This window comes from Cololabis saira, chromosome 6 (assembly GCF_033807715.1).
Source record: "Cololabis saira isolate AMF1-May2022 chromosome 6, fColSai1.1, whole genome shotgun sequence".
NCBI classification, from domain to species: Eukaryota; Metazoa; Chordata; class Actinopteri; order Beloniformes; family Belonidae; genus Cololabis; species Cololabis saira.
In genome coordinates, this window is record NC_084592.1 from 2890917 (window position 1) to 2912894 (window position 21978).

Consider the following 21978-nt stretch of genomic DNA (forward strand, 5'->3'; position numbering starts at 1 on the left):
TCTTCGAATCCATTTCGAGAGTCACGCGATCCATCAATAAGAAAAACTACATCTTTTTTCTTTGGTTCTGGAATAAAGACAAAAGAGAAATCATAGACAATTTGATTTTCGGGCAAATGACAGCTAACCTGCCATAGTGACAGCTTCAATTTTCCCATTCTCATTAATTAAAAGAAAATGTTTGCAAAAGAGTAAAAACAATCGATCTTACCAAAAGCTGCAGTTGGAACATTGTGCACAATATTGTGGGAAGCCTTTTCTACTAATGACAACACAGCTTGTTTAACGTTGGGAAGTTCTTCATAGTCAGCAATAGAGAATGCATACTTGGGTTCTTGAGATATTGTCTGTAGCTCGATCGTGTCAGCATCAGTTGTTCCAATGGTAATTGCAATGACACCATTTTTCCTGAGCATTCGGACCTGGGTTCTTATGTCATCCCCAGATCGTCTGCTGCACAGTAGTATCAGTATCTGTGGAACTCCCTCTAAGACTCTACTTCCAGAGTCGGGATTAAATGCATTTTCTCTCACATACTGGAGAGCATCTCCAATATTTTGAGAATAACCCCCTTTGTGAGTCAGACGTCCAACTGCTTCAAGAACATCATTTTCTGTCGCATAATGACTCAAGTTAAAGTTAATCTCTGCTGAGTTGCTGTACTGGACCACAGCCACACGATCTCCATTTGCTTCAATGTTTAGGCTTCTCGCTATTGTTTGTACAAAATCTATGATATCTGGAAAGCTTTGCTTAGAATCATCAGATCCATCAAGTAAAAACACAACATCTCTTTTGGTGGGACCTGTAAGCACACAGGAATTTAAACAATTTGGTTACATATGATCAAATTGCTGCCATTTCTCCCAGTTTAAGTTTTGAAAAAACAAATGAAAACAAAAAAAGAAGGAAGGAAGATTAAATCGTTTGATAAACAGATAGAGGGAAATTGTGTGTGAGACATATTCCTCTATAACAAATGAAAGATGAAAAAAGATTCAAAAGGTCTTTCATTGTACATTTTCCACCAAGGATTCAATAAACATTGGCTTACAAAAAGGATAAAATACAAAAACATAACATAGCTCTCAGATGTACAACAAAGGAAATCATGATCAAAAAAGGAACAAAATAACCAGGAAATTGTGTTTTGACAGTGCAAGACCAAATGTGCAGGAACATACATTTAGGCATGGAGAAAGTCAATCTCTCAACTATCAATTTTTTGACCCTTTTTACCCAAAAGCATAAAAAGCTCAGTTTGTATGTACCCTAGGATAAATTCAGCTATTTTTGGCTGAATTTTCAAACAATTTGGAAGCAATTTCTTAAAGCTCCCCCAGGTCTGAATTCTTTGTTCCAAGTTGCTTTAAGCCAGATGCCACACTAGAAACATCATCACTGCATTTAAGTGCAGTTGCTAAAGCAGATGTGAGGAACCTGCTCAGAACGCCTACTCCCGGATGATGTTCTGAAAATGTGATCTTGTACATACTGTAAAGCAGTTCCTGTGTTTCGAGTGCTTCCCCCTTTATGTCAAAGACCTCTCACACCATAGATTACAGCCTTCTTGGATCTATGAGTCATTTGGTCGAAGTAAACTACTGTGTCATTACTTTACAGTGCCAGAGCTATCTGAACCTTGTCTTCATCAATGTTCCACTCCTCTGCCATTCTTATGACAAATCCTCCAATAGCTGGAAGTTTATTTATGGAGTCATCTGACCCATCAAGAAGAAACTCGATATCCCTTTTATCACTCTGTGTGTCAACTGCGTGATACATGATAGATAGAAAAGGGAGTGGTGAATTTGACAAATGAGAACATGTGGTGATGACTACTACTACTACTGTCAATTAGCAGACGCTTTTATCCAAAGCGACTAACATCTGAGAGAACAACACAAGCAAGACTGATGTCACATGTTACATTGATGGTTAAAAGAAGCGAAATACGAAGCTGTGGATGATCCAATGAAAGTAGTAATAAATACAGTAGAAGCAGAAATGAAGCATACAGGGTGTTTGAATAAAGACAAACAATATCATAGAGTACTTAAAACATATTTGAATAAAGTGCTCTTACCTCCTAAGTCAGAGATTCCATTCATGTTTTCCTTATCGTCTTTAAGATAATTCAGTGTAGCAACAAGTTGTGAATGGATTGAGGGCAGTTTAGAAAAGTCTGTGACTTTGTATGTGAAACCAGGTTTGACTGCAATCAGCTCCAACTCTTCAACATTAGCATTTCCCACTCCAACCCCAGCTGACACAATGCCATGCTCTTTCAGAGCAAAAGCTGGCCCTTTCACATTATCTGTGGATGGTTTACTACTTATAATAATTAAAATCTGGGAAACTCCTTCGAGTCTTCTACTTCCGGTGGAGGAAGTAAAGACTCTGTGCCTCACAAACTGGAGAGCTGCTCCAATGTTAAGATTTCTCCCACCAATGTGTATTAAATTATCAATGGCATTGAGGGTGTCATTCTTTGTCTTGTGAGTATTTAGATAAAATATGACTTTAGGGCTATCAGCAAACTGAACCACAGACACTCTGTCCTGGTGCTCATGAAGAGAGAGGCTCTCTACTATGTTTTTGACAAAGCCTTTCAAGTATGGGAATCCATTTTTGGTGTTATCAGAGCCATCCACTAGGAATACAACGTCTCTTTTTTTGACATCACTTTGTACTGAGACACAAATAAAGCACCAAAATGTCAGGAAGGAACATTATGTTTTTGGCACAGTAAGTTTAGTACGGTATGAAAAATATTTTTGTCTTACCTTGCTGTAGGACGATCTGCAGCTGTTCCTTTGGAAGGCCCACATAGTTATTGAGCTTTTGTGGTATGGTACTCAGTTCACTGAATTCGCTCACAGTGAAGGCAAAAGAAGGGTTGTGTGAAATGGCCTCTATCTGCTTTGCATCTGCATTCTTAACACCCACACCAAATGGTACTACTCCTTCTGTCTTCAGTTGACCTGCTGGTTCTTTGACATTATCCATGGATCTGTCTCCAGCCAAAACAATCAGAAACTGTGGGACATTTTGAGAAGCCCGGCCGCCATAGCCTTCAGATAGGATGGTGCTCCTCATGAATCTCAAAGCTGATCCTGTATTTAAACTGCGGCCGCCAGCCAGTGTCATTGAACTAACAGCTCTAATCACCTCATCTTTTGTTTTATACGTGTTAAGGTAGAAATTTGGAGTTGGTCTCTCACTGTGCTGAACCACTGAAACTCGTACTCTGTCACTCCCAATGTCAAGTGGTTCAATCACTTTCAGAATAAAATCTCGGATGTAGGGAAAATCTGCTCGAACATTGTCTGTTCCATCGATGAGGAAAGCAACATCTCTTTCAGCTCCTGTAAGAATAGGACAATTCATGTAGCTAGTTACAGTTTTTGACACCATTTTCAATATTTGAAATATTGTAATAGTAGGAAAAAAAAAACAATTACAAAACTAACCTGCGACTGGCACTGCTACCTGGTAACTGGTATCGCCAACCACTGTCGTTAGCTTTGGCATGATGACTTCAGCCAAAGCTGGAAAATTTGAGAAGCTTGTCTGATGGTAAGCTAAATCTGGAACAAAGGCAACTGTCTTCAGTAATGCTTCATCTGCTTGTCCAGCGCTGACTGTGAAAGTCAAAACACCAGATAAAGCCAATTTATCAGCCACCGACTTGAGTTCATCTTGGGATGGGCCACCAGTGATCAGGACCAACACTTGCTGGACATCTTGCATCTTGCGTGACCCAGCTGAAGGCTGGAACATAGTGGCCAGGGCGTAATTCATAGCAGCTCCTGTGTTCACCACTGAGCCTCCAATTAACCTGAGCTGAGAGATTTTGTCCACAATTGCTTGTCTGTTGCTGTAGCTGTTCAGGTAAAATTCTACTCTTTGCCGGTCGGCAAACTGTAGGAGACCGATTTGGACCCTCTCAGGACGAACATCTAGCTGGTTCACCACGTTGATCATGAAGTCTCTCACAAAGGGCAGGTTAGTACCCCCTACGTAGTTTGAGCCGTCCACAAGGAAGACAATGTCTCGGACCACTTTCTGTGTCTGCACTGTAGTTATCTCCACCTCTAAAAAGAAGCAGAAAAATAAACAAATTATTGCATGCTATCTGGCATTTGCAGGTACTTCTAACATGAGAGAAACATGAAAAGTTAAATGATATCCACTGAAACTGTTATCTGTAGTAAGTGTGCACGTTCATAATGCCTGTCCGCCTTACTAATGGTTATTTCTTGTTAGAAGATTATTTAAAGGAAGATTTGAATGATCTATTTGTCAAACTCTGTTGGCTGCATCAACCTCAAGTGTTTCAGTATTCAATCAGAAAACCTTTGTCTTAAAATTTGCAACACTCACAAATCTGAATTACCGTATTTTGCGGACCATTAGGTGCACCACATTATAAGGCGCAATATCAATGAACGGGTGTATTTTCAAACATAAGGCGCATGATAAAACATATATAAAGCGAAACAACAGTCTGATAAGTCAAACTTTATTCAACTCATTCACAATAACTCAGAATATCGTTCGGTTGTAACTAATACAGAAAAATACACTCACATTTTAATTCATTCGTCTGCCACAAATCCACAATTAAAAAGTGGCGGAGGTAAGTTTCATACTACGTCCTGTTCACTGATTTGTTCATCATTGCCAGCGATAGCGGACACTTGAAGTTAGTGTGAGATTGGAACAATGTTGTATTCCAACATTTGATTATAATTTGATTATGATACAGATTTGAAAAGTGGATTTACTCTAAAAACCTAAAGTTGGCTTGACGTCTAATTATAGTAAGGTAACGTTGACTAGATGTTGGATGATGGTTGATTGCCAGCGCTACATAATTGGTTGTCTAACGTGGTCTGATGTTGCAACCCGTATTCAATCAAGAACCGACCAAAGTCCCCGTGTCAGATGAATGGTCCGATAATCAATCAAGCGGAGCAACTTCGTCACTTACCGAAGTCGCACTTAAACATTTTGAAATATTTTTGAGCGCAGTGTTCAAGGTCAGTAAGCACAAAAAAAATTCATACATGAGGCGCACCTGATTATAGGGAGCATTGCCGATTTTTTAGAAAGATTCAGGATTATAGTGCGCCTTATAGTGCGGAAAATACGGTACGCACTGAATTGTACAGAAATTGATAGTTTTTTTTTTTGTTTTTTTTACCAATCTATTTGACCATCATTTATGTATTACCACTTATTCCTACTTATGGTGACGAAGTCCTATTGGAGCTTTTTTGTCTATTTTCTCATTTCTTTTTTTACCCATAAAACCCAATAGGCCTATACCCTTTTTCTTAGTTTTTAATTAAACCATGAATATTAAATAAAACTCCTTAATGTTTCATCTTTTGCTTTTACTCATATGTATCAATATTTGTGGCTTTACATGTATTCGAAAAGCCTGGTGCAACAAGCTCCATTTTTGGAAGCATTTTCGGAAGCATTTTTGAAAGATGAATCTAACCAGATCATTGAGGTATTCAAAGGAACATACAGATGATTTAGACAAATACTTCCTGTTGCATGCAGCAAACTTCTGAAAAGCTGTCTCAATATACAGCCCATGAGTTAAAGCTCACATTTTCCTATCAGTTGGTTGTGCTGAATGTATTTGTACATCACAGAGTATATAGGATGTTGTTGTTCTTCATTCTGTAATGCATCAATCTATGGCATCACCTTGAGAATATACTGTATATGAATTGTATTAAAAGTCCTTCGAGGCTTTCCAGACATTTTCCATGGAGACTAAAACTGGGAAATTTTGGAAATGTTCTGAGTTTGAATCAAGTGGTGCACAAGCATTTATATATAAGCATAAGCATTTATATATACGGGTCAATGACGTGACGCCTATATTTTCTGAAAAACAGATTTTTTTTCAGTTCAAAAAAGGTTTAAATGGATAAAAAAATACCAGATATATGAACTACCTGTCTCACACATGGACTCACTTGAATTTTACAAAAAATACTAGTTATTTGGGATTTTGTTGTTGTTTTAAGCGTCAAAATGTCATGTGGTGCGACCGTCCGACCAGGACTCTTGTTTTGAAAACTTTTTTTTGGAATCACTCTAAATGTTTTTAAATCAATCTTCTTCTATCTGGCATGATTTATGAACTGTCTTGTAGTGTGTAAGATTGCAACACATTTGTATTCATATTTCCATTATAATATACAAACAAAGTTTGACTGATGATCCATTTTATGAAATATCATGTGGCGCGACCATTAAAAAAACAACAATTTTTTATATAATACTGAAAACTTGTAAAACAAAAGATGTCAAGATGTTAAGGAAATTCATTTATTTTTAATATAAATCATGGTTGCACCACATTACCTTTTTTAAGGCTAGTGCCAATTCATCTTGACAAAAAACTCTGAAATCACTTAATTTAAAATTTGTATATGAATTTATGTCTACACAACATTTTTAATGTTTGAACTACTGCAATAGATATTCTTTTTTTTTTAATCCTTATTCGTTATTGACCCATAAGCATTTATTTGCATGGAAAAGGAGAAAAAGAAATAACAAGACAACCACTCCTCAATCAGTGTGCTAAATCTTCTTGTATGAGAACAAAAAACTGGCAGCAGAAGGCAGAAGAAACAGGATCACATAGCTAGCACCATGTTGGCTAGCCTCAATCAAATTGTGTTTGCATTTAGCATATCTCATTTACTGACTTCCTACTGTATAACAACATTTTGTAGTTATTAGTTGAACTTTGTCAGGACTTCTATCAAGCCATGTTGGAAAACGTCATTAATATCTCCCTGCAGTGTTTCTATGAGCAGTCCAGTCCAGTGTTGTCAGACCCCATTCATATACTGTACTGTGAATTTCAGCCTTTGCCCTTTGGCGGGAAGTTTATCATCCTCAGGTGCAGGTTCAAAAGTATTAATTAACATATGTATTATTTTCTGGAGAGAAATATTTGCCGGGTTCAACGTATTTATTAACTATGAAATTATTTCAAATTTAGTAAATTGATTTCAAGAAGTAAATAATATTTTTTTCATTCATTTACAGTATGTGTATAGTTGTTTGTCATTTTATGGGAGTGTTGTTTCATTGTTTTTTTTCATGTTGATATACAGGACTGTCTCAGAAAATTAGAATATTGTGATAAAGTCCTTTATTTTCTGTAATGCAAAAATGTCATACATTCTGGATTCATTATAAATCAACTGAAATATGGAAAGCCTTTTATTATTTTAATATTGCTGATCATGGCTTACAGTTTAAGAAAACTCAAATATCCTAAAAAATTAGAATATTCTGGGAATCTTAATCTTAAACTGTAAGCCATAATCAGCAATATTAAAATAATAAAAGACCCTCTTGTGTGCAAGTTTCTTCACATTTATCAATACATGTGATAGAGACATGTTTTCAATTTGAATCATTCCCAGAGCCTAATCAAGCCTAATAATAAGATATATGGGGTGAATAGGTGTGTGAGACAACACGGTAAGCACTTTGTATAACAAAGAAGAGGGGGGAAAAAAGTAATAATAAGTCCAGACCATTTCTCATTTCTTTTGGATTTTGCTAAAAATTTCTACTGTGTGTTGTGGTACTTAAAATCAAAAGAAAAAATATTACCTGATTCAGTGGGTCCTTCAGGCACTACCACCCCAGCGAGAGTCGAAAGTGCATTGACAATATCCCGTGGATTGCGAAACAGTTGCCGGAAGTCACTCTTGGAGAAAACAACTTTGTCAGCAAAGGCAACTTGCTTCAGCTCCTGGACATCAGCACTTTTGGACCCGGCAGCCAGAGTCAATACACCCATTTGCTGCAGTGCCATAGCAGGTTCCACCACACTGTCAGTAGACTTCTTACTTGTTAACAGCAGTACAAGTTGAGGTACATTCTGCTGAAAACGACTGCCCCTGTCAGCCCGCAGCATATTCGTCCGCACAAAGTCCAAGGCTGCTCCAATATTGATAGTCGTTCCTGGTCGTGGTCGGATAGCACCCAAAGCAGCAACTAATGCTTCTCTACTTCCATGGCTGTTGAGATCCATCTCCAGTCTGGGAGTTGTAGTAAATTGGGCAATCCCTACTTGAACTCCATCTGGACCAATAGGCATTGTGCTGACAAACCGCTTGATGAATTCACGCAAAGCACCAATGGCGGCTGTTCCCATTGTACTGTCGACAAGGAAAATTATGTCTCGTTTTCCAACTGTCACCACTGAAAAAGAAAAAAGTGACAATAAAATGAAAGAAAAACAAAGATTTTTCGCATTAAAATGAAAAACCCCTCAAATATATTTCATTAGATATATGTTTTACATTGTTTTGAATTATGAAGGATATCTGTTGAGTAATATTGTCATGTATACACAACAATTCTCAATTATATTTCATGCATATTAAATACAATTTACAATCATATCATTACTGCATTTTCTCATAAGTTTATTAATTGATGAGGTTTGACTTTTACATTGGCGTAAATTGCAATAAAATCAATATTTTATTTTGATCTAATTTGATTTAATTAAAGTAAAATGAATTGAACTGAATGAATTAAAGTTCATATGTCAATACAATGTTTTATTTAGATGATGCATTAGTACAATCATCCATTTCTTACTGGGATTAAATCTGTTTTAATTCACATGTTCCAAAGCTTTCCAACTTTTTGAGAGAGTTGTCCTAAGTGTGTTCCAAATGATCACATAATGATTCGAACCATTCTTTTTCATTTTGAATTATTACATAAATAATACAGACCAAAGAGCCAAAATTGTTTGTTTGATAAACATTCTTAAAACTTCTCATCAGCAATAATTCTAGTTGAATTGTACAAAGTTTTATGAAAATGAAATGAAACTCTTGACTAAATCGTTAGAATTTTACTTTCAGTTTTGTTTTGTTTTTAATGGTGAGAAAATGTTTATAGCTGAAATTGTGTTACTATATTGGAACTGAAATGGGTGTTTAAAGAGATTTTTTATTCTAGCCTTCATGCTTCTTGAGATATGTGGCAAGATGTACGTCTTCATATTATAGAGCCCCTTAGCGGCTGATTGGTTTAAAGTTTGGTACATTCCATCAAAATACAACTATGAATGTGCCTACACAATTTTATATACCTGGGTCTCTCAAATGTGTTATTACTGGCTTCTGAATTTCAATATGCTGGTAAGCAGCCATTTTGAAAAGTTAGCATTTTAAGTGCTGCCTACAACTGTTATCATGTACTGTAGGCTATGAATAAAATGTTATCTACATTTAAAACCTAATGTAACCCAAATTTTATCAGGGTTTTATTTCAAACTATTCATTACATATTGACATGTAAGTGTTGATGGATTAAATTTCACCTAATTTGTCATGCCGGAAGTTTTTCGTATTAATCTAAAGTACTACATTTTGCCATTATATTATTGTCATTATATCACAAGAGTAATGCTAATTGTACATTTATTTTTATTCTATGTGTTCTAGAACAGTGGCAGTCATGGTGGCAAATTGCTGCATTCGTGTTTGATCATTACTACGATTAAAAGCTTTTAGACTACTTTTTTTTGGTTTTCAACAAAGTCTCATAATTGGTTTCTGACCCTTTTGTAACATATGGTCTCTCACAAACAGATTCATTTCAATTCCATTTTCTTTATATAACATCTATTACAATATAATTTGCCTCTACAGTAGGTGCTTTCCAGAGATCCAGAACATGATCCCAGAGCAATTATTACATATACAATGACAGGTTAAAACTCCCCAAGTGTGTAAAAGACCTTAAGCCAAACAGTGGCAAGGAAAAGCTCCCCTTTATGATGGAAAACACCTTGAGCAAGACCTGACTCATAAGGGATTGACCCTCCTGCCAAAAGCTATTTGGGCCGAGCAGTAACAGAGAGATCAGAATAACAGAGAGAGACAAGACACAGACATATCTGTGAGCAGGAGAGGTAAGAGTTATATGTACATATTACTGATACATGGTTAGTTGGTGCATTACAGGGATGAGTATATAAACCAACCTGATCTCGCAAAAATCCGTGAAATGCCCACGACCTCTCACCACTATTTTCCGTGGCACCAGCACGGAAAGTGGTAAATTCCGTGTGAGCACCACAGATATTGTACCTATACGAAGTCAATTGGGATCCGTTGTCGTGATATATACACGGATTATTACATTATTATTATGTATATATTATTCTTTATTATAGTGGCTAACTTATGAGTTTTTGACGCGCAAGTTACTGTTTGTTACTGTCAGTTTGTAAAAGCATGTTTTTAACGCTGTTTTAACAGTGTTTTAATGGTGTTTTGATGATTTTTTAACAGTATTTTGACGGCGAGTATTTAACCGTGTTTTCTAGTATTTAACGTAAATTCGAGTATTTAACTGTGTTGTTTGCTGTCGCCATGACGACGGAGGTGGCGTAAGTGATGTGAAATTATTATTTTTAGCACAAACCACAACCGTTTCCTACTTCTAACCAATCATACGTGGTGTATTAACCTAACCAGACCTTAACCAGAGCATCGTCCAACCACAAAATATAATTTTTAATTGATTTTGAACCAGGAAGTGGAGACAGGCGATATTTAAATTCATTGTTTTAACCATTCTCCCATTTCGTGAACCACAGGGAATTCCTTTGGCGTCCCCTCTACGTCATAGAGTGAGGAGCGGAGATCCTGATCACGTGACGAGGCCCCGATCGCGGATGTGTGGTCATTGGTTACTGTTGCTATGGACGTGGAAGTAAACGGTTAAATATGTTGTGCTTTTGAATGGTAAATATTAAAATAAACCGTACACAGGTACATTTACAACTTATATTGAATCACTGTGAATAAATCAATGCCATTTACATGACGTTAAATTAAGTATCCTAAATAAACAAACATATTTACAATTCCTTAACATACATCATCTCTATAAAATGTAGTTACTAATTCAGATGCACTACATAATAGATATATTCAATTGATATATGTTTTTTAAAACGTTTTCATACGTTAGAGTTAGGGTTACTCTAGGTTTAACCCAAACTAATGTGACTACAAATATGGCGCTGATTAGCATAAAGCTGTATAGCATGACTCTAGGGAAATGTAGTTCTTAGCTAATATTATTTTTTTTCAAAGAAATGGAGGTTGTTAATACTAAAATAAGAGTGCACATAGTAGTTTAAGGGCATGATGCACACATTTGTGTAAATATATTTGTTATATAATTGTTAAGTATGTGAAAATAAATTTTAACCATGTTTTACCCTTATATTATAGCGCCACCTAGTGATGACTACTCTGGCATGATACATTAGATCAAGAGGTTTCCATAACAGTTGGTTTCATGTATATAGTCCCTTTTATTGCATAATTATAACCCTTTAAAAATGCATCAAGGTCAAGGTTCAATGGTCATTATTTCAAAGCAGGAGGCATGTATGAGCTTCATTCTGACTTATGTTAATCTACAGCTCAAGGCCTTTCCAAAAATGTATTTGGTTTTGTCATACGATTAAGTTTCATTTTTACCCCTGTTGGATCGCATCCTCTGTCAGGTATAGATTTCTGACCCTTATAGCTCCAGCCTGGATAAAAATTTAAAAAAACTTTTTTCAAATCCCTTCAAATACAGCAATGTTACTGTATGTCATTCTGACCCAGGATGCATTTGTTAGGTAAAATAAGGTATATTCTAGCCCACATCACAATGTATGTATGTATGTTTTTCCTAATTATAGTCATACATTGTGATGTGGGCTAGAATATACCTTATTTTACCTAACAAATGCATCCTGGGTCAGAATGACATACAGTAACATTGCTGTATTTGAAGGGATTTGAAAAAAGTTTTTTTTAATTTTTATCCAGGCTGGAGCTATAAGGGTCAGAAATCTATACCTGACAGAGGATGCGATCCAACAGGGGTAAAAATGAAACTTAATCGTATGACAAAACCAAATACATTTTTGGAAAGGCCTTGAGCTGTAGATTAGCATAAGTCAGAATGAAGCTCATACATGCCTCATGCTTTGAAATAATGACCATTGAATCTTGACCTTGATGCATTTTTAAAGGGTTATAATTCTGTGATAAAAGGGACTATATACATGAAACCAACTGTTATGGAAAGCTCTTGATCTAATGTATCATGCCAGAGTAGTCATCACTAGGTGGCGCTATAATATAAGGGTAAAACATGGTTAAAATTTATTTTCACATACTTAACAATTATATAACAAATATATTTACACAAATGTGTGCATCATGCCCTTAAACTACTATGTGCACTCTTATTTTAGTATTAACAACCTCCATTTCTTTGAAAAAAAATAATATTAGCTAAGAACTACATTTCCCTAGAGTCATGCTATACAGCTTTATGCTAATCAGCGCCATATTTGTAGTCACATTAGTTTGGGTTAAACCTAGAGTAACCCTAACTCTAACGTATAAAAACGTTTTAAAAAACATATATCAATTGAATATATCTATTATGTAGTGCATCTGAATTAGTAACTACATTTTATAGAGATGATGTATGTTAAGGAATTGTAAATATGTTTGTTTATTTAGGATACTTAATTTAACATCATGTAACTGACTGATGTATTCACAGTCAATATAAGTTGTAAATGTACCTGTGTACGGTTTATTTTAATATTTACCATTCAAAAGCACAACATATTTAACCGTTTACTTCCACGTCCATAGCAACAGTAACCAATGACCACACATCCGCGATCGGGGCACTTGTCACATGATCAGGATCTCCACTCGTCACTCTATGACGTAGAGGGGATTCCCAGGGAATTCCCTGTGGTTGACGGAATGGGAGAATGTTTAAAACAATGAATTTAAATATCGCCTGTCTCCACTTCCTGGTTCAAAAGCCATTAAAAATGATATTTTGTGGCTGTACGACGCTCTGGTTAAGGTCTGGTTAGGTTAAGGCACCACTTATGATTGGTTAGAAGTAGGAAACGGTTGTGGTTTGTGCTAAAAAATAATAATTTCACTTCACTTACGCCACCTCCGTCGTCATGGCGACAGCAAACAACACGGTTAAATACTCAAATTTACGTTAAATACTAGAAAACACGGTTAAATACTCGCCGTCAAAATACTGTTAAAAATCATCAAAACACCATTAAAACACTGTTAAAACAGCGTTAAAAACATGCTTTTACAAACTGACGGTAACAAACAGTAACTTGCGCATCAAAAAATCATAACTTAGCTATTACAATAAAGAATAATATATACATAATAATAATGTAATAATCCATGTATATATCTCGACAACGAATCCCATTGACTTTGCATGGTACAATATCCATGGTGCTCACACGGAATTATACCATTTTCCATGCTGGTGCCACGGAAAATAGTGGTGAGAGGTCGTGGGCATTTCAGATTTTTATGAGATCAGGTTGATATAAACAGGTGTAGACAGCAAACACTGAGGTGGTCAGAGGATGAGACCGCAGATCGGGATGTCAGTAGGTATCTAACAGAGACATCTATACAGACAGATGGAGGTAAACACCCGGATGGCCAGAGGGTAAGTCTGCAGGGCAGCATGCAAATTTGGAAGCTGGAAGCCTGGAAGCAGACCATAGCTTCCAGATCTGGCCTGCAAACATGTACAGAAGAGGAGAAAAATGGGCAGACAAGCACAATACACTACAAGAACAATGGAGCACACTTATGAGACTATTCTAATTAATAACTGTAGATTGAGCAAAAGAAAGGAAAGAAAAGAAGAGCAAAAAGAGTGAGGGGCACCGCTCAGTGGATCATGTTGGTGTCCCCCTGCAGCGTAGGCCTATAGTAAAACTATCCACAACGAAGCTATGCCAACGACGAGCTGCTCTAATCTAGCTATGATTACTGGCACTAACGCACTAGAATTTACACTAACTATAGGCTTTGCTAAACAGAAACGTTTTAAGTTTGGCTTTAAAGGAGGAGGTGATGTCATCCTCCTTAACCTAAAATGAAGTTGCTTCCATAGTAATGGTGCTTTATAGCAGAAGGCCTGTCCTCTAAATCTACATTTGGAAACCTGCACTGTGAGAACTGAGAGCTCTATTAGGAATATAAGCCACTATCAGGTCTTGAAAATGTCGCAGAGCTAGGCCGTTTTGGACTTCATACAGAAGTAATAACACTTTGAATTGGATTCTGAGTTTTACATTTTGGATTGCCTGGAGGATATTCAGAGCATTACTTGGAGATTCTGCTTCCTGCTCTGCCCAACTGGCCTCTGGCAGGAGGACCCCCCCTTATGATCCAGGTCCTGGTCCAGGTTTCCTCCCTCCTAAAGGGGAGTTTTCCTTGTTTGGCTCAAGTTTTTCTCCCACTAGGGGAGTTTTTTTCCTGCCATTGTTTATGTTATGTTTATGTAATTATTGCTCAAGAGTCATGTTCTTGGTCTCTGGAAAGAAGAGAAAAAGACCTAGAGAACTTCTGTTGTAATAGATGCTATATAAATAAAATTGAATTGAATTGAATCCTACATTAAAGTAATCTAGTCTAGAAGAAACAAACACGTGAATTTGTTTTTCAGCATCACAGTGGGAGAGAATGCTCCTAATGTTTTAGATATAACGATGGAAAAAGGTTGTCTTACAAACCTGACTAATATGCTGTTTGAATGACAAATCCTGACAAAATAACACCAAGGTTTCTCACAGTAGTACTGGAGGCCCTCACAACACCATCTAATCCCTTCCTAATGTGTTTGGGACTAAAAAAGATAACCTCTGTATTATCTGAATTTAGAAGCAAATAATTAGTGGACATCCAGTCCGTGATGTCCTTAAGACATACCGGAAGTTTGGCTAACCGTTCTGTTTCATCCGGCTTCATGAACAAATACAGTTGCATATCATCAGCATAGCAATGGAAATGAATGCTGTGGTTCTGGATTATTCTTCCCAAGGACTGCATGTATAAACTGAACAAGATAGGCCCCAACAATTAACCCTGTGGGACACTGTAGCAGACCCGCATCTATACCAAAGAATGAACATGAACAAACTGGAACCTGTCAGATAGATATGATTTAAACCAACGTAGAGCTGTCCCTTTAATCCCAACAACATGCTCTAACCTGTGCAGTAAGATGCTGATCTACAGTGTCAAAAGCAGCACTGAGGTCCAGTAGAACCAGTATGGACACTAATCCCTTATCTGAGGTCCAGTAGAACCAGTATGGACACTAATCCCTTATCTGAGGGCATAAGAAGGCCATTCATGACTAGTGATGGGGTTCTTGTTCAGAACCGGTTCCCAGTGTTTCAATTCCTTGGAATCGTGTGCAAAATTTGCAAACAATTCCCTTTTTGATTCCAGTGGGCATGAATGACGTCATCACGCATGTTGCGTAACTTCAGCACCTTGCGTAGCGTAGCAACATGCGTAAGCCAGCAGTCGATAGTAAACAATGGCGCCCAAGCGATACAAACGCTCAAAAGTCTGGTTACATTTTCAGTAAAAAAGACGACAACAGTAATATTTTGTCAAAGGGAGGAAATATTACCAACATGCAAAAACATTTGCGCACACAGCATGTAATAACAATTAGGGCTGAAACGATTCCTCGAATAATTTGAGTAATTCAATTACACAAAATTATCGAGGAATTTTCTCTGCCTCGAGGAATCGTTTAATTTTGCAGCTCAAAGCAGGTATTTCGCCCGGACTACGTTTAATGCGGCACAACGCGCTGACAGCGGCGGCGGGTATGTTTGGTTTTTGGATGTAGAGGTAACGACGAAGGCGGCGACGAAAGGCACAAAGAAAAGGCAGAAAAAGTGTGGGAGATTTCCAGCTGGACACCAAGGCAACACTGTTGCATGTTTCACTGTAAGACAGAGCTGATACCACAACAGTACGTCCTCAACGCTGCAGCTTCTCCACCAACACCCTGTTACTCCCAGAGCGGAGGAACCGTCACCCCAGACACGGTAATATTAAGTTAACGTAGCACTAATTAATGAGATTAACGTTACGGTACCTTGATAACATAGCGTTAGCCTGTGGAGGGCTAGGTTTCTATTAATTATGACGACTGTCAATGCGGCTAATGCATTTAATCTGTAAAAACACAGAACTGTAAAGTGATTAGGGTGAAAAATAAAAACGTAATAAAGCTAACTGGGTAGTTTTCAGTTTTATCTCTGTAGTCATTGATGGATAAAACATCAAGCAGCACTGGTGCCGAATGTGCTCCAATACAGCAGGTCTCATCATTTTATTTTGAACACTGCCAAACTCAAAATCTTATCAAGACTTTAACTTAAAACTTAACTAGAACTTCAAGTTTGCTTGACACAAATGAAAGTTCGATTGAAACACGTGGGAAAAACACCTAACCTTTTAAGTGATGTGTGTTATCAGGTGTAATGGCATTTTTAGGTTAGAAATAAGAACATTTCCTGGTGAGATCCTTAGTTTTTTGAGTGAAGGCAGTGAACTTTTCAGTAGAATACTTGATTAATAAGATATTCGATAGCTGCAGCCCTAACAAACAATGAATGTTGGGTTTTCGATCCCCTCCGGACTAACGTCAGTAATTTTCAACCCAGCAGAAGCAGCAACGTTAGCATGTCCTTGGTTAATAATACTACAGGTAAGTAATTGACTAACGAACACTACCTATCATATTGGAGCCATTTGCCTCATTGTTGTCCTTTTTTTCCAAATGAGAATCGTTAAGAGAATCGATAAAGAACTGAACCGTTAAGCAGAATTGAAAATGGAATTGGAATCGTAAAAATCTTTCCCATCTCTATTCATGACTCGAACCAGTGCTGTTTCTGTGCTAAGATGCATTATGAACCCTTAGTGAAAAACTTACAAACGAACAAATAGATAATCCCTATACAAATGGTCACATAATTGGCTTGCAACTACTTTTCCAGAATTCAAGAAACAAATGGAAGGTTGAAAATTCATCGATAATTGGCTAAAATGTCAAGAGTCAGGTCAGAGCCTTGGGAAGTATCTGAAGCTGAAGAAACGGCCACAGCCACTACTGGGTGGGCCTGGTTCTTTTCTTCTCCAATTCTGATGATTTGATGATTTTGATTTGATGAAAGAAGCTTCACTACTGAGAGCTGCAGGAATGCACAGCTCAACAGAGTTGTGAGTCTTTGTCATCCTGGCTACAGTGCTGAACAGAAAACATGGGTTATTTTTATTACCCTTTATCAGCGATGGATAATAAGCTGTTCTAGCTTTGCCAATGGCTTTTTTATATACTATTAGAGTGTCTTTCCATGAGCTATAAGAATCTACAGACTTACAAGAGTACCACTTCCTTTCCATTTTATGCACTTTTTGTTTCAGCATACAGATATATGAATAATACCAGGGAGTTAAGCTCCTGTGGTTAGAGACCCTTTTTCTCAAAGGAGCAACTGTATTTAAACCTGAGTCCAGCAAATCTGCAGTGTTACTGACAAGTAAATCCTTATCTACAGAGGTAGAACCCAGGTCACTGGCCTCAACTGCTTCACTATGTTCTACTCTAGTAAGATGAGAAGGGATGGCCTCCCTAAATTTAGCCATACTTTTATCCGATAAACATCTGCTAAAGTAAAACCTCCTATTTTGCACTTTAACGTTGACAATGTTAAACTTAAACCTCATCAAATAGGGATTGGATAGGAGGGACTTTACAGGTGACATTGACAGATTATTGGATATTTGGGAAGAATGAAATCAAGGCTATGATTGGTCAGTTTGTTTACTTTTTGTGAAATGCCCATCAATTCTAGAAGGGAACTAGAAGATTTCAGGAAATTTTGATATGGGCATGCCCTACTGCCCATTCGTCCCCTCTTGCTGCTTTGGTTTGGGGTTGTAGTGTTTATGTTCGTGGTGGTTCTATGTCAGTTTCAGGTGTTTATGGTTGTAATGCATTAATTCCTGTGCTCCCCGCAGGGGGTGTGGTTTAGGGTTGTTAATAAACCACAGCCCCTGCTTCAGGGGGTGTGTGGTTTAGGGTGATTAATAATGGCCAAGAAGTAGTTTAGGGTTGTTAATAAACCGTTAAAGGTTGTTAATAAACCTTTGGGGATGGAGCCATTTGGCAGGTATTTTGACTTAAAATGTATGTAAATCACAGCTTCATGAAATTTGAATATGTTGTAGTCCACAGGCGAGTTTTGAATCATTTGAATCATGTCCCTACGATAACCTGTTGACTAGCAACAAGCGTCCAAAGTCAAATGGACATTTTTTATTTATTGAAATTTTAAGATCTCAAAACTGTAATAATTGGCATAATGAGGTTGAAAGATCTTTTAGTCCGAAGCGAACCGAGTCTGGGAACATTTGAATGATGTCTCTACGTTAAAGTTCGGCCGACCAATAAGCGTCCTTTTTTTCTGCTTCTTGGCATCTAGCGTTGCCATGGTAATGCTTTTGACTGAGAAAAGTAATTTCTGAGAAAAGTAATGCTCATCGAGGCACGATAGATCTAACGATGTATGCTATGTGTGAGTGCACATTCCGGTTCAGGCTACATTAACAGATTTTTTTTTCACCATGGTCAAAAGCGCCATCCGAATGAATGGGGCCATTTGGCATGGATTTTGACATAAAATTTCCTTGAATCACAGCTTCATGAAATTTGAATATGTTGAAGTCCACGGCGTGCCGAGTCGGGGAACATTTGTACGATGTCTCTAAGATAACCTGTTGCCTAGCAACAAGCGTCCAAAGTCAAATGGAATTTTTTTTTTTAAATTGAAAGTTAAATATCGCAATTCTGTAATAATTGGCACAATGAGGTTGTACGGTCCTTTAGTGACAATCGGGCCAAGTGTTTGGAAACTTGAATGATCAATTAGCCGAGCAATTAGCACCACATTTTTAGCAATTTTTTTGAGAGAAGAAGCTGAAGAATAAGAAAAGGGAAAACTTTTCTGTATACTAATATATCGCCTTCATTTTTCAGGTTTTCTCGGGCGTGTTTTATTTTTGGGAGATTTTTTTTTCCATATCAGAGGAATACTCAGTTGATTGTTCTCTGCCGTTTTAGAGTGAAAAGTAAAAAGATCCTTCACATTGGACCATTAAAAATCTTATGGAACATATTAAAATTTCAAGTTTAGCTTAAGTATATGCTACCTTGCACACAATATTACAGTCATTATGAATCCTCCAGCGCTTTCAGTCAATTTAGTTCACAACCACAATACCCCACCAACGCTTTGAGAAGTTACATACCTTCAGTGAACTCATTATGAACTATAATGTTGCGCTGCATCACGGCATCAATGTATGGACGGAGCAGATTACCCATGCTTTCAAGTGCTCTGAAATCGGGAGCTGACAGGATGAAGCTTTTGTCTGTGGCAACCTCTTCCAGATCTGCAGTTGCAGTGTCACCAATCACCACTCCAAATGTGATAACACCGGACCTCTTAAGGGCCTGATCATCAGCACCTGCATCATCAGTGGATGGACCGGCACTGACAATCACCAACATCTGGGGCACACCCTCATCTGCCCTGCCCCCAGCCGTTTCACTTAAAAGGCTTTCAGCCACTTCCTCCAAGGCAGCCCCCAGGTTGGATTCAGCACCCCCTTGGTAGGTCAGGCCTTTTACAGCTTCCAAGACTGCTGATTTGCTGTAATAGCTATTAAGATAGAATTTGATCTCTGGGTCAGTGCTGTACAGGGCCAAAGCCACCCTAATAGTGTCTCTGCCCACATCAAGGGTCTCAATAACTCTCGAAACCAAATCACGCACATAGGGGAAGTTTGCTGCTCCAACGTTCTCAGATCCATCAATTAAGAATACTAGGTCAGCTGAATCTTGTGCTTTGGGGAGAGAGAGAGAGAGAGAAAACAAAGGAAAATGGAAATTGTGAAAGCATTAATTTAGTGAAACAGAGACAAAGACAGTGTGCAAAAATCAACAACAACAAAACATCATACTGCATGTAGGTTGAACACAGGAGAGTTCTGCAAATTAGTTATTGTTTTATGGAATGATTACTTGGATTGGATATGGATTACTTCATAAAAATGATTACGGATCCAGAAATCCAGACAGCACAGTGCTGTAATGAGACCATTTCCTATCTCGCATGTTTTTCCACATCAGTAGCACAATGGAAAGTAGCTTGTTGGCTAATGAAGTTTTTGTTTTTGTTTGTTTTTGCTTGTTTGTTTGCTTTTTTGGGGGGGCAGGGGTGAGGTGAAGGGAGTATAAAATATGTATATAAATCAAAATCTGTTTGTTTGTGAACTCCACTGGGTTCAAGCATCCCATGCAGACTCTTGTTACAGAACTCAGATAAAGTGACCAGTCATGACCCTGTGGATCATCTTGAGTGCCTGCATCTTTGCACTACTTGAGAACAAATTTGATGTGATTTTGTATAAAATGAACAAAAACATGCATGTTGGTGATGCTTTTGATTCATTTTAATGTATAACACTGAAGTTTATATTTCACATTTATTTTACAACAACTTAAATGTTCTTTAATTTTGGGGAACTGCATTGACAAACTTTCTTGAAGTCCTTTTGCAGCTCCCAGATGATTCCAGGAAGGTTCATTACTGGTTCAAATCCAGAATATTGCACATATGTAACACATATGGACATTTTTCACCAATGAAGACAAAAAATACAAGTGCAGGACACACAAGCAATGGTGCTTGGTTAGATGATGTTAAAAGCTCAATGGAACGATTTTAAATGGTAACTTTTACAAGGCTGAAGCTTTCTGGAATAGGTATTTTTCTTTTTTTTCCTGAATGTGAGGTGTTATTACACAGATTCTGACTAATCTAATACAAACATTCAGTGTTAAATTGTGTCTCGAGTTCGGAAGGAAACTGCTGCTGTTTAAACAAAGAAAGGACAAGTGATGTTATTTTCGCAGCTGAAAGTTAAAAGGGTATAGAGAATAAAACAAAAAGTGCTTGTGTTAATGATAACATACAGGCACAATTGCATTTGCAGCAGCGTCTTCCTGCACACAAAGACACATGTGGTAGTGACACTGGTTTTATTTCATTACCTGTCCCTCCTCCAGGCACTGGGGCCTCATTTGCCATAGTCCCCCCTGACTGGGCCACTGCACCGCAAAGACACACTACTAAATCTTGAATTATTTCCCCCAACTGCAGGAAAGAGTCTACATTGAATACATGCGTGTCGTAAGGCTGGCTAGCCATCTCCCTGAGTTCGGAGTCCATTGCATCCTGAACCCCAACTGCAAACATCTCCACGCCTGCCATGTGCAGCATCTGAGCTGGCTCTGCCACGTCATCCTGAGAGCGCCCGTCCGTTAGCACCACCACCACCTGGGACACGCCGTCGGCGGCACGACTGCCAGAAGCAGCGGTGAAATGTGTACGCGTAAGGAACTCCAGGCCCAGGCCAGTGCGTGTCCCCCCACCGTGATAAGACATAGTCTTGATGTGTGCCAGGGCTTCCTGGGATCCTGAATAAGTGTTGAGCCCAAACTCAGTGTGGGGCCTGCTACTGTACTGCACCAGGGCAAACTTAAACTTCTGTCCTCCAACCTGGTGTAGGGATTGTATCAGGCTGTAAAGAAACTGTCTGACATGTTCAAAGTTCTCCTCTCCAATACTCCGGGATGAATCCACTAGAAAGTACATATCGGCTGCCAACCCTTGTGCACAGTCTTCAGAAGAGCGTGTGTGGAGGACAGAAGTGAAGACCAGTGAAAAGATACTTGGTACATGGCATCAAAATAACTTTTCCAAATATTTTTCAAAATATATCTGTACTGTTTGTGCAGTTTAAGGTAAAGTAAGAAGCTGGACATATTTCTTTTCACACTAAATTACGATAGAAACATTTGGTCAAGTAGAAAATACATATTTTTTAAAGCAATTTTTTGCAGAAAAAAGAAAAAGAAAGAGTTCACCTAAAT

General features: G+C 37.9%; 1 protein-coding gene across 1 annotated transcript in view; it reads right to left on the bottom strand.

Annotated features, from left to right (window-relative positions):
• LOC133446275 (collagen alpha-3(VI) chain-like) overlaps positions 1-21700 on the bottom strand; it is a 103895-nt gene extending 82195 nt beyond the window's left edge. The window contains exons 1-5 of the mRNA XM_061724285.1: positions 21097-21700; positions 19290-19886; positions 7666-8259; positions 3474-4097; positions 2787-3368 (exon numbers count right to left, since the gene is read on the bottom strand). Of these exons, the coding sequence (XP_061580269.1) occupies positions 2787-3368; positions 3474-4097; positions 7666-8259; positions 19290-19886; positions 21097-21700 (3001 nt within the window). The remainder of the gene's footprint in view (positions 1-2786; positions 3369-3473; positions 4098-7665; positions 8260-19289; positions 19887-21096) is intronic.
• Between the last annotated feature and the right edge of the window lie 278 nt (positions 21701-21978).